A 13,439-nucleotide genomic window follows, 5' to 3' on the forward strand; every position below is an offset into this window, starting at 1 on the left:
ACTTTTGCTAAGTGCATTTTAAACGGACACATTAAAAGATACTAATGCGTTTTCCCTCTAGAGTTAACACATCAAGAGTTTTACTCTCCGAAGGGAGTAGGGCATAGGGATGATCACTTCGGAATGGAACGCAGAAACTTGTCTTCACTTCGCCCAACTTTTAAGATATTTAAATGCAACATCCTTTTTTTAACAGTATGTTACATGTCGCAATATTTGGATTATTTTTGTTTCAAATTAATGTCGACATTCATAAAAACCCTTAAAAAAGCACGTTTTGTTCAGTAATATAAAACAAAGTGGGCACCTAGTTTTCAGTTTTGGTCCAAAATGCAATGCTATAAAGAAAATCCGAAAGATGGCGCTGACTGCCGTTTTTAAAGACTACAACTCGCATTCAACGCGTTTACATGGTTATTTAAATATAGTAATAATTATCTAACAATGCACTTTAGATAATTATTTTCAGTATGGTTCACAATTGATTTGAAAAGGGGATTGTTTCTCACTTGAACATTAAATGATGTCTTATATTGTATGTAACACATATGGTGGTACATCTTGAATAAATAAAGAATCCTAATAGTTATAGGATATTAAATATGTTTAAATTAATGTCTATTGATAGGGACGGCTTAAACCACACAAGAAAGGTGTGCGCCACCTGTCATAAGAAACAATTAACGGTCTATAATAATGTAATGTCTAATATAATGTCTATCTCCTGTTATATAAAACACAAAATTACAGCCTGCGTGCTTTTTCAACCTCTTGATCACAATATACTGAACATGATGCATTACTTATTGTACTCACTGATCATTAATGTTTTTTTATTGCTCATTTGTCTCAAAGAAGACAACTAAGGTGCATAGAGAACAACAAAAATGAAGCAAGATGTAGACATAAACATATTTTAATACTATAAAGCATTGACACAAATTTCTTTACAAACACAGACAATAAATACAAAAATAAATATTAAATTAAAAAAAGAGCTCAAATAAGACATGTAAACTTCCTGTGCTATCTTAAAATGTAAAACAGGAAGTCAACATGCTGACTGAAAACAAAGACCATTTAACATTTACTAACCTTTATACAACAGTAATTTTACAGACTTCAACACAAAGCCACTCTGTTAAGTATGTGGACTTATTCGTGTAGCATTTGTATATCAATATGCCCAAAAAGGCATGAAAACCTGGTCCTCAAGGTTACTATGATGTACTCTTCATAGCATCATCGCTCAAAACATTCCAGCTTATCATTTGTCAGATCATCAGAGCTGAGGACAACAGTTACAGTACTTGAAGCAAACCATCATACGCCTACATTATTAATATGGCTTTTAAAAAGTGACAAGAGAAAAATAAGGGTCCCATGTACAATTCATTCTATATATAGTCATTTATAAAAAAAAGCGTTGAAAGTGATGAAAAATCATTGAAATATCAGTAAACATTCTCATTTCCAAAGGGAATCCTGGAAGATAGCTAGCATTTAAATCCAGTTTGAGCCAGCTCAACTGTGCATCATCGGAGGGTCACACTGCAAACAAATCTAAGGTCCCCGTCGGGTCTTGGAGGCCCAGAATGCTGTATGCTAGTCTTTTCTGATGGCCTGGCAACCGCACACCAATGTTCCTAATGTCCCTTTTTAAGCAAACAAAGAGTTACGGGTTAGATGAGGGTTTATCATACATTTATATCCATATAATTATTTTTTATATTTGTCATAATTTTTTTAGAAAGTAAAGGAATACTTACTCCATTTTTAAGCACAACACTTGTTCGCAAGTTTTAATTCCAGCATGGGCGAAGGTTTGTCTGTACTGGCCCATCTTGATTGACTCCAGCCATTCATCCACTGACCTGAAGGGTGCGCCATCGTTACCACTTGTGCTTGGTAACCGAATAGAGACCCTGAGAGGAACAGAACAGGAGATTAACTTAAGAAAATCACATTGTGACCATATTTGAAGTGCAACAGTTCTTGCTAAAGCATTTTACCGTGGATCGATACTGGCGATGGCCGAGAGGGATTCAGGGTTATGAAGCAGCTTCTCAAGCAAGTTGACGATATCAACGAAGCGTGGTCGCTTGAAGCGGTCCTGCATCCAGCACTGAAGCATGAGCTGGTTGACGGCAGATGGACAGCCCATTGGCGCCGGCAACCTGAAGCCTTCATTTATGGATTTCATCACCTGTGTCCAAAAGTAAAAGAGAAAATTAATTTCCATACTTGAAACCAGAAGATCTTAAAATGTGAAAAATGTGCTTTCTTGGAAAGAAACATACCTCTTGATTGCTCATGTCCCAGTAGGGTCTCTCGCCGAATGACAACACCTCCCACATGACTATGCCAAAACTCCACACATCACTGGCTGACGTAAACTTCCTGTGTGCTATCGCCTCTGGTGCCGTCCAACGAATAGGAATTTTGCCTCCCTGAAAGTTAAATAAGTAAAGAATTACTATTTGCGATTGCAATTTTGTTAAATGCCTCCATCTCAAATCATGACAATACTAAAATGAATGTTATGGTTCTATGATTTTATATTACTGACTGTGGTTGTGTAGGTTCCTTCAGGAAAGTCCTCCAGCACTCTTGAAAGACCGAAATCGGAGACCTTACACTCCAAGTTTCCGTTGACCAGGACGTTGCGAGCGGCAAGGTCCCTGTGGACGTAGTTCATGTCGGAGAGGTATTTCATACCCGCTGCTATGCCACTGAGCATGCCCACGAGCTGGAACGAGGAAAAGTCGCCATCGTGGTCCTGCGAAGCACAAAGGAACACATAAATACATCTGATATATTGTGACAAAAGTTTCAAAAGGAAAGCATCGAGGTAGTTGACGAATAAATCGTGCATGTAATATTACAAGGTTTTATTTTATTATTAATATATTTTATCATATAAAATAGCGTAAGGAAATGTATCTTCATTGTTAGTTTTTTTCTAAATGTTTGTCGTCACACCATAGGACAAATTTGCACATTAGTCTGTCAACTACCCATTTGTTGCTTGAAACATAAAACATACCCTTAAATATTGATCCAAAGCTCCGTTCTCCATATACTCTGTAATAATCATGGCATGTTTGACTGAAAGTAGAAGAGAACGCAGTGTTAAAATATGCACTTTGGGAATGGCATTTAAATGGTTTAAAACTTCAATTCAATTCTTAATACAAGATATTTGCCACTTACATTTAGTGACCACACCCTCCAAGCGGATTATGTTCTTGTGAGCAAACTGTCCCATGATGCTAGCCTCACTGAGAAAGTCTTGTCTCTGTTTTTCGGTGTATCCAGGCTTCAGCGTCTTTATGGCTACAGCGACTTCGGAGCGTCCTGGTACGTTCAGCGAACCACGAAAAACTTCACCGAATTCTCCTAGGGAACAACATGGAAACACAATTGTTACATTTGGTCCTGTTAACATCCAAGTCTTGTACTGTTTGTCAAAAAGTTTGTTAAAAAGATATAAATATGGTATTTATTTTATCTGATTACCTGCACCGATGACTTTCTTCTTGGTGATATGATTAGGAGGAATTTCACTTGCAAACTTGAGGACGGCTGCACAGGGGTCCTCATATGTATGGGGGTCAACGTAGGTTGTCAAAGGAAGGAGTTTTTCTGTAAAACAAACAGCGAAATACTTTGTAACTTTTGAATACTGGCAGCTTTGGAAATGATCAGATTTGTGTGGGAAAGTTTTTTTCTTTTATCCGTTCCGTACCTGGACATGAGAAGTAATCTCCATCAACTCTCTGTCGAACATGCGCGTTCAGCCGCCTGATGAACGAGAATTCAACAAAACATTATGAGACTAATTTAAGCTGTAGTCCTGATTTCTAAATTGACAATGATTACATATCAAAGCAAGAATGTAAACAGTGTGGGACTACGCCAGAACAGAATGGAAAGTTGGGAAATCCTGTCTTGCTATTTGAAAAGAGATGTGATAAGGACAAAGAAGTGCATGGAATGGAAACCGTGAAACCAAAGATAAGTTCTCTAACCTTTTATGTAGGAGCAAAATGACCACTACGATCAACAACATGACTCCGCCCCCAGCGATGGCTCCCATGACAACCATTGAACTATTCTGAGTTTGAGATTCGGCTGTTGGAGAACAAAAAAATAAAAGCATTGACACAACGTTCTCACTTGTTGACCACCCACCGCCTATCGCACACATCAAAGTTCCGCACTTTCATATGTGAAAGCAAACAGTACGTCAAACAAACACCCACGGATGCATTCGCACGCACACGAGTGCTTACCGAGAGCCAGTGTCTCCAACTCAAGTTCTGCGCTGTGGCTGCTAGGGTGACCTTCTGCCGTGAGAGTGTGAACGCGAAACATGTACTTTGTGCCCGGTAAGAGATCATTTATCTGGACGAAATTCTTTTCTAAGACCAGAACGTTGTAGGTGGTGACATCCAGCTCTCCTGGTTCCTCCTATGAAACAATAGGAAGAGGAAATTGAAAGTTTAGTCTAAATGGTTAAACATGGAAAGGCCACAGAAAAGAAAGAGACTGAGTGCTTGGGTGTTCCAGGTGGGTTTACACTGGCTCAATTCAAATAAGCCCACCCCAAGTTTCTATTTAAAATCCATCCTTCAATGTGAATCAGATATTTTTGTCTGCCGGGCGGATACCGTAAGTCTCAACCCCTTTAGAGGCACTAGCAAAAAATCTTCAGCCACATGCTAGTTTTGAAAAACTTTGAGTAACACTTTACAATAAGGTTGTATTTGTTAACATTAGTAAATGCCTTAACTAACAGGCAGAAATAATAACCAACATAGTTTTCAACAGCATTTATTATTATTATTTCCGAGTGAAAAGGAATTTCGAATGAGAAAAATGTGGGCGTGGCTTTCGTCTTTATCCACGATTTGATTGTGCAAAAACAGCCGTTGCATTTTGAAATGGACGGTTGAAAGGGATGTGCTCCACCCAAGCCATCTAACATACGTCATTTAAGATGGATAGTCAGACGGAAGTGCATTTTCTGATTTTAACTGAAGATTATGAGGGCACACACATTGTAAAAAGAGAATGACCCACATTGATAAACTATTTACAATTAACACTGCAATATTTCATGAAAAAAATGGCATTGTAAGTTTTAACTTCACTGGGACTTTAATGTTGGTTGATGTCAATTCAAATGTAAGCTCATTGAGCTTGTTAATGTTAACAGTTACAACTTTTTGGTTTTTAAAAATGTTTTAGTAAACTTTGAAACCTTGTTAACCGTATCGTGACGTTTTACCAAACTTCTATAACAAACTATAAGCATTTCCTCTTTAGGAAACGGCACTAAAAATAAATGTAATCACCTTCTTGCGGTACATGAGCTCATAGCGGGGGGTGACATGGTTCTGCACATGGTGGTCCACAACCCACGATAAAGTCAGACTGTTGGTGGTCCGATCTTCCACTCGTAGGTACAACACCCTGGGACCATCTGAAACCAAAACCACGATTCATCAGTTTTTCAGTTAAAAATGGGATGAAAGTGTCCAACACCATATCACCATGACATGTATTTCTAGCCCCGCCCCACAGCGAAACCCCATTGGTCCAAAATTCTATTTGACAGTCAATATGCATTTTTCTTTCCGCTACTGTAAAAAACTTAAAATGTCCAACCTGTGAAATGAAGCACCGTTCTGATGCTGGCCGTTGCTTTCTGCCGGCTGAACTGAGACACGCCGCTCTGGGCCTCCACCGTAAATGTATAGTTAACGTGAGGTTCCAGCTCACTAACCACAACCTCGGGGTCTTTCAAGGCCGTCTGCGTGGGCTCGAATCGCACTCTACCGCCGCACGGCAAACACAGACCACCCTCGCAGCGCTCGCATGCCACGTTGTAGGTAATGTCACTGCGCCCACCCGTGTCTGCTGGGGGGCGCCAGGACAGTTGCAAACTCCCTGCTGTCAGAAGAGGGGCGTAGACTATGTCTCGGGGAAGGCTAGGAAGAGCTAAAAGAAAAAAGAATTTTTGTTTTGGTTTGTTTGCTTTTCGAGTAAAAATGGTAATTACTTTAAATAAAATGTAAAATGTGATTTTGTGAACCGTTCACACATACTTCGAACTTTTAATCAAAAACATATCCACACTAACCAGAGCAGGGTGCAGAGTTGGGATCCGTTGGGGCCCGGTAGAAGCCCTCCAGGCACGGACACAGGAGCGCTCCGTGACCCGAGCGTTGGGTGTTATCCGGACACGCTTGACACGGCTGGCTTGAATCTGTGCTCTTGTAGTAGCCCGGTTCACATGCTATGAAAGAGATCACAGGAAAAACACAGGTGAGCAAACAACAAATGAGGACAAAGATTCACCTTTAGCTAAAAATGCAGTTTCGATAACCACCCCATCATCCTTTTTATTTTCTGCCATTGTGTGCGCGCAGCGAGGGCGGAACCGCTTAACTATAGGAAGAGCCGATCTTTCATTGCAAATCCGTACAACAAGAGCGAATGAAGACATAACAACAGGCATTCAGAAAAAGCAACGTTGCTTCTATTGAGCGATGCAACACACAATGCCATACGGAAGATTTTCAGGCTGGTGTAAATAACTAGAACTAGTCAAACTGGTCACTTAACTTTTGTACAGCTCAACCGTATTGTCCAATTCGTTATGAAAGAATTAAGAGAAAATTAAATCACGACAGGTGATCTATAGGGCACATGTGGATGTCCGTTGGAAAAAACAGGATGTTGGAATTGCAAGCATATGTTAGTACTCAGACCTTCTCTTCTCCTCCTTTCCTTTCCTTCCTCCGCTGAAGGATGAGGACATGCTATAACAAACACAAAGGATGAAACTCCGGAAAGAAGTATCAGGGAGGGGGTGATATAACAAGCATTAACAAAGAGAGCCGAAGGCGATGATTCTGAATCACATGCTCAGACCGAAGATCACTCCGGTTCTGGTGCGCTTTAATTTGAATAGGCATGAGAAACTCAGTGGATTGCAAAATCAGTGTGAATATAGATTCCACACGTCCTTTGATGGGACTATGTCCACCCCCCAGGTCTAGTCCCTCACACCAACAAAGGGCCAAGGTTCAGATTGACGACCGGCGGGAGGTGAGCAAGTGTGAATGGGTGCGTAAGGAACGCTGACAGAGGCTCTCCCGCTGGCATTTTACACAGGGTTTTGTGTATTTGCTCTGCTGTAAGGATGGACGTCTATGGGAGGAGGGGGTACGCATAAGAAAAGCAGCCTCTCTTTGTCCATTTTATTTTAAACCAGAAGGGGGTAACTCCCACTTCAATCCTCTAATCTTCTCGATTGTGGGCGTCGTACGTGAAATTGTTAACTCTGAATCCGAACTTCAGAGTGTCAGCTTGAGTAATAGGTCTTATTTAATATGTTGATGTCGTTTCCATGGGGACTTTACACGGAGTTCTGGAAAAGCTGACAGGCGACGTCCATGCGGCAGGCTGACCGATTTCACTAGGCAGCTATTTAGGGCTAAGCTGCGTTGGTGGGGAGTGTCATGGCTCCATCGGCCACAGCACACCGAGGAACTGGGGCCTTTTTTGCACACTTTTAGTGCGTTTGTGTTCCCACAACCGCTGAAATATGCATGGCACAAGTGATTGGAAGGCTGATAAGACCCAAGTCTTTGACTGGTGGACACAATGCACAAAGGGAATAGTTAATGCCCTTTGGGTGGAAAGGTCAACGGTTAGAATAGCAGTTTCGCTATGGCTGCTTTTCAAATGTAAGCAAATTTTGTGAAAGTGATTAAAAAAAATTAAGGAATAATCACATTTCTCATTATTACTGTCAATATAAATATATTAAATATAAAGTACATATAAAAGCATTTATATTTTTATTTATCGTTTATTGTAGTTGACAAATATATTACAAATATACCATACATGCATCCTATGGTGTAACAGCAAACATTTTGAATGCACCGTACACGGACATATATTATGTGAACACTTTTATTCTGGATGCAATTAATCACGATTAATCGTCTGTCTGACCTAATATTTTTTGCAATTCTTATTATTGCACTAATCTCCAGATATCAGTTACAGTATGTCATTGAAAAACCCATATCAGGCAAAACAAAACTAGTAACGAAAAGTACCCAGCTGCTCAAGAATTAATTTTACACATGCCATCAACATCAAGCGGCATTAATAATGATTTTACGGTCAAAAACTACTGAAACTTTTCCCCAAAAGAAATTAAACATTGGAACGCTGGGAATTTCCCCATGAAACTTCTCGATTTCTCTGGCCGGCCATTAAAGCAAGACCCCTTCCCCCATGCATGGCCAACTACAATTGTCCCCCACAAAAACTGGCAGGTGGCGATAAGCCGAACAGCAGAGCAGCAGTCACGCAGAAAGGCACTCGTAAAACTCCCCTGAAAACAATGACAACAGCGACACCATTGTCTCCGTGATTGTTTGTGGTTAAAAACCCTCCTTTACATTGATTGCTTTGAGGCATGTTTTCACTCTACACAGTGAAAAAACATCACCAACTTAAATCAAAAGGCTGTGGGTTGTTCATTCCTACAAGGGCTTCCAAGAGATGAGCGGATGATGAAATTATAGAGCGAAACAATGGTTTACTGGAAAAAATGTCAGGATGGGAAACAGAAAGAAACCAAACTCTTTGGGATGTCTGGACATGTAGCCTAAATTCCTGAAACATGTCATCAAAAAGGCAGCTAGTTTCTAGTTTCTATTACATAGGCTGTTTCATTCGGTCATTATTCATCACGCTTCCTCCAAAGGTATCAAAAAACATCTAACACGTCTCTTGGAAACTGCATAATAAAGGAAATGTTTGGAATCTGCCCTTTTCCAATAACTCAGAATGCCATGAAACATTTTCCCTTGATGTTCTCCAACATCCGTTTCAGGTGCTGGTTCCTGTCGGACGTCCAGAAGTCAAGGTCTTTAAAACGTTCTTCCCAAAACTGACCTTCCTGATGGTTTCTAATATGTGGCTTTTTTATAAGACTGCGCGTTAACTTTATCAGCTGTAATATACAACAATTGGACACTGCTGTTAGACTAGAGGTTGTTTGCTGAAGAATATAGATTTTGATAAAGTCCAAAAATGTCTCATTTGGAGTTTCACTGCGTGTCAACTTAAAAGCACATTTTCTCACACAAGTACAAAAGGTGTCCAGAGTTCTGAGATAACCTTTAATTACTACATGATGACTATCCCAGACAGACCACAAGCATGCCAAACCTTCTCTGTAATCTGTGGTGAGCCGTTGTCATGGTAACACGTTTACACACGCAAAGTAAGTCAGGTAATGGCAGCCCTGCCCACTGAGTCATATCAGCTGTTGGGAGATATGGGAAAACAGAGATAAGCCTGTAGGGGAATTTTATCTGGAAATAAAAAACTTGAACACAAAGATAGTAAAGTTGCTCCAAAACGTTTTGAAGGGCACACTTAAAACGTATGGATGTAAATGCATTAAATTAGAAAATATTTGTATAAAATGGCCTTTGACCAAACAGTTCTTGGCCACCATCGACTACCATATTAGGAAAAATGACAATCGTTGTCAAAAGTGCCCCAGAACTGTTTGCTTTCCTTCACTTTTCAAAATATCTTCTTTTCGTGTAAAGAAAAAATGTATAAAGACATTTTCATACTGCTCAATGGTGGCCAAGAACGGTTTGGTCACAAACATTCTTCCAAATATCTTTCTCGGTGTTCATCGGAACAAAGAAAGTTATACAGATTTGGTGAGGGCGAGTGAATGAGGACAGAATTTTCAGTTCCAGTAACTGTTCCTTTAAGTCACCTTGGGACAACTTGGTTAAAAAGTCACTGCAAAAATGGCTCTGTTAAATGACGTTAGTTATTTTAGTATCAAATGTGTGCAGATGCCCCTCGGTTTGATATTGTGTTATCTCACACCTCAAACATTTCCAAATGTGCTTGTGTCAGTTCAAGGCAACCTTCTTTTTCATTCAATTCCAAAAGGACATATTTCCACAAATAAATAAACCTTCATTCTTCAATTAATCTTTGCAAGACTAGCTCTGTCTTCCAAGCTGGTAGCCTAAGTTCTTTGGGTGTGAGAATGTCTAAAAGGCAAAAACCTACGAATGAAAACCGTGCAACTGTTAATAAGCACGTACATTCCTTTTCAGTGGCAACCTTGTATCTTCGCACTTCCTTCCTGAAATACTAAACAAACATTCAGAAATAATACACCGGCAGGTGAGAGGGTGTGGGGCCGGCTGACATTCCATTTGACTCGAGTCATCTCACAAACTCCTCCGACAGCTCTGTGGCAACCACAAAAATCTCTCAAGCTTCCCAGACACACCCTCACCCGCAAACACACTTGCCATTTGCCCACCCACAATGACCCGCAGTTGCTCCACGGTTGCATTTGCTATTCAGTTCAATTTCTGTGCATTCCAGATTTGAATACTGAAGCCCACCATAGTGACCAAGGAATACATCAGCCAGACCAAAAAAATTCAGATTTTGGCTTGTTTGAGAGAGTCAGCGACTGGTTGGGCAGATTAACAATTGAAGTGAACTTAACACGATCTCATTTTGGTGTCTCACAAAACCCATCTTGATCGACCCATATCATATAAGAAGAGCTTACCTTTGCAGGTTTCTCCAACAGCTTGGTATCCCGCTCGGCAGATACACTGGCCCACAGGAACGACCCACTCTCCCTCAGAAGTGCAGTACATTCGTGGAGTAGCGTCTCCAACCACAACTGCGTCCTTCACACAGGTGCCCTCCACCTCCGCCAAGGCACTTGATGCCACCTGCTCTGGGAAGGCGGCCAGGCTTCTCATCATGGCTGGACAGGTGGTGTAGAAAACCTTCAAACCCAGGAGAGCAACACAGCTCCCTAGATCCTGGAAGGCTAAGTAGAACCCCCTTCTGGAGAGAGGTCCGATGCTCCGCCTCTCAATGTTCACCCGCAGATCAGCTCGGCCCCCTCCACGATTGGCTGTTACTTCATCTGGCGCTACAGTTGCAATTTTTTTGAACTGGCCTTTGCGAAAGTTTGTGCCGACATCCGTGTCAGTTTCGCCTAGGAAGAGGCCGAAGGTTTCTCGGCAGGATGGCGAAGAGCCACCGAACGAGTTGCAGTCCCGGACCACGAAGCGTAGCTCAACGGTGATGCGAGAAACGTCGAGCCTACGCTGGATAAATGTGGTGCGAAGCCAGTTGTCCTGTTCTACGTCATTGGCGACATTGCACACGCTGTAGGTATATAGGAGGGAACCGTTCACCACCGTCTGGACAATCTCCCACTGAGGAACATTGAAAAAGAGAGAAAGAGAAACTTCATTAAAAACACATTTACCTCATTTACATCACTTAAATACGTATCCTGTTCCGGTATCTTATTTCAAGTGTCTGCTGCAATAAGATATACGGAATGTGGGAATCACACCTTTGTAAATGTATCTCATTAGAAGGGTGTGGAAGAGGACAAAAAGCAGGCCTCCGTGAAAGAAAAGCTCTCCATTTCCCCACAAAGCTCACTCTATTTCTCCCTTGCAACATTCTCTTTCACTCGGCTCTTCAAAAAGCTCTGGAAAAGCTAGCGAAATAGCCATGACCTCAAAGGGCTGTTTGAACACAGCAGCGTAGAGCCGACTGATGGAAAGCATTCACAACATCAGGAGAATGAAAGATGACAGGTCTAACCTCTAAGATTAATTAAGCAAGTTAGTGTGCGAGTACGCATGCTAGGAGGAAGCGGCTGGACACAGCAGTACGTTTCAAGTGGTCTTAGTGTGGCTGGGGAGGAATTTGCAGTGGATTCTTAAAAAAACAACGGTTTAAAGATTAAATGCGGTTCGCTTACTGCACAGCCTCGGATCAAACCGTATTCATTGAAAATCTTCAGAAAGGAAATGTTTAAAACACGCTTTCCAAGCAGAACTTATTTGCTTTCTCTTGTAGTATGTCAGGTTTCCCACAGCTTTGAATTTCCATAACTTGCTTGTGCATTCATGATTTGTCCATTAGAATAAAAGAAATACGAATTTTAAGCAAATGTAACATTATAGCACAAACTTTTAAACCTTTGTCATTAGCTTATTTGCCTGGGTATGAACAATAAAAGTCCTTGACATTTCCAGTTTTTCCTTTACAGGATATGCCCATGTAACGTTTCTGTCTTTTTGTAATGTAATAATAAGCTTAATGAAAATCAAAACATACACGTTATAGATTTACTTCACGATATTACAATATTCAGATGGCCTGTTGCCAAAGAAATGTCGACTTGTCTTTCTAAGGTAACGTAACGTTACTAACTTTAATGGCTGTAAAAGCTTGTAATCGGTCGAGGATATGACTCAACGGGTGTTTTATAAAACTCAATGACACTGACTCATGTGCGTGTAACACGTTTGATGTACAGCAAACAAAGCGGGAGACTAAATGGAGCCGATTTAGATGATTACATTACTGTTATATAGAAATAGAAATTAAAAACTCACCCCCTCTTCATTCGGCCAGGTCAACCAACCCAACTCGCTTCCGGCAGCCTTCATATCAAGCAGCACATCTACATCATAATAGAGAAAATAATTAGGCTGTATAAAAATGAATGCATGTTTAAATAACTGTATATGCTTGAATTAGTTGATAAAATATAAAAAGCTCTGGATACAAGTTATGCTTAGATTAAAAGTAAAATAAAAGTAAATAAAATCCATTTAGACCAAATATGAATAGAGAAAAAACTTATCTGAAAAACGACAAAATGTCATGTTAGCTATACTGAGTATTTATGGACACTTTTCAAAAGAGAAAGTCAGTTTTACTTACGTTCTTTTGACTGGATCACAATAAATACGTTGTTAACAAATAAATACACAAATAAGAAATGAAGCGTAGTGCGGCGGTTCTCCATAGTCCTCCTTAATATAAAGTTTTTTTGGTTCACACGAAATTCTTCCGACATCAACGCGACACTGGAGCTTACTAAAGTGAAGACGAGTTTCATTCATGGATGTGGGAAGTCGAGTGACTCCGCCCCCTGGAATGCGCTCCTTGCGCGGTGGGGCGTGGCCATGGACACGCGGTGCTTTGAGTGACAGTCCCCACACCTGTTCAATGAGTTTCGGAAGTTTGCTCAGGTTCATTTGCACAATAGTAATTTTAGACGATTGGGCACGGTCTCAGTTCAGAGAGAGCGATATTCAGTTCCTTTCCTTTAAAGATAATATCGAGATAATGTGGACTGAAACCACTTTAAAGATGGTTTTCACCATGAATTGGACTTAAGTTAGATTATCTGTTCAGAATGAGCTTCCTTCATATTCAGCCTACGTTTCTTTTATTTACTAGACAGTTTTTTTGTCGTATAAATAAGGAAAAAATAAAAAAGCATGGTGGGAAAAAACACTGGATTTCAA

General features: G+C 40.5%; 1 protein-coding gene across 1 annotated transcript; it reads right to left on the bottom strand.

Annotated features, from left to right (window-relative positions):
- Positions 1-817: 817 nt before the first annotated feature.
- Positions 818-13,006, bottom strand: epha2a (eph receptor A2 a). The gene is made up of 17 exons (XM_079460981.1): positions 12,850-13,006; positions 12,519-12,586; positions 10,655-11,318; positions 6,149-6,304; positions 5,674-6,006; positions 5,361-5,488; positions 4,296-4,473; positions 4,032-4,134; positions 3,749-3,804; positions 3,520-3,645; positions 3,214-3,399; positions 3,047-3,108; positions 2,570-2,779; positions 2,301-2,450; positions 2,013-2,206; positions 1,770-1,925; positions 818-1,655 (listed from the first exon to the last, which is right to left on the bottom strand). The coding sequence occupies exons 1-17, from the start codon at positions 12,983-12,985 to the stop codon at positions 1,547-1,549; spliced, it is 3,015 nt and encodes a 1,004-aa protein (XP_079317107.1). The 5' UTR covers positions 12,986-13,006; the 3' UTR covers positions 818-1,546.
- Positions 13,007-13,439: the final 433 nt, after the last annotated feature.

Source organism: Barbatula barbatula, assembly GCF_947034865.1.
Source record: "Barbatula barbatula genome assembly, chromosome: 7".
In the NCBI taxonomy this organism is placed as follows: Eukaryota; Metazoa; Chordata; class Actinopteri; order Cypriniformes; family Nemacheilidae; genus Barbatula; species Barbatula barbatula.

What these genes read in the sequence shown, in the direction of transcription:
- epha2a (XM_079460981.1), bottom strand. Translation starts at nt 12,985, where the DNA reads ATGTCGGAAGAATTTCGTGTGAACCAAAAAAACTTTATATTAAGGAGG. An exon ending in CCTGGCCGAATGAAGAGGGG is followed by an intron (nt 11,319 to 12,518) that starts GTGAGTTTTTAA and finishes AATGTTCCTCAG; the next exon opens with TGGGAGATTGTCCAGACGGT. An exon ending in ATCGCCAGTATCGATCCACG is followed by an intron (nt 1,926 to 2,012) that starts GTAAAATGCTTT and finishes TGTTCCTCTCAG; the next exon opens with GGTCTCTATTCGGTTACCAA.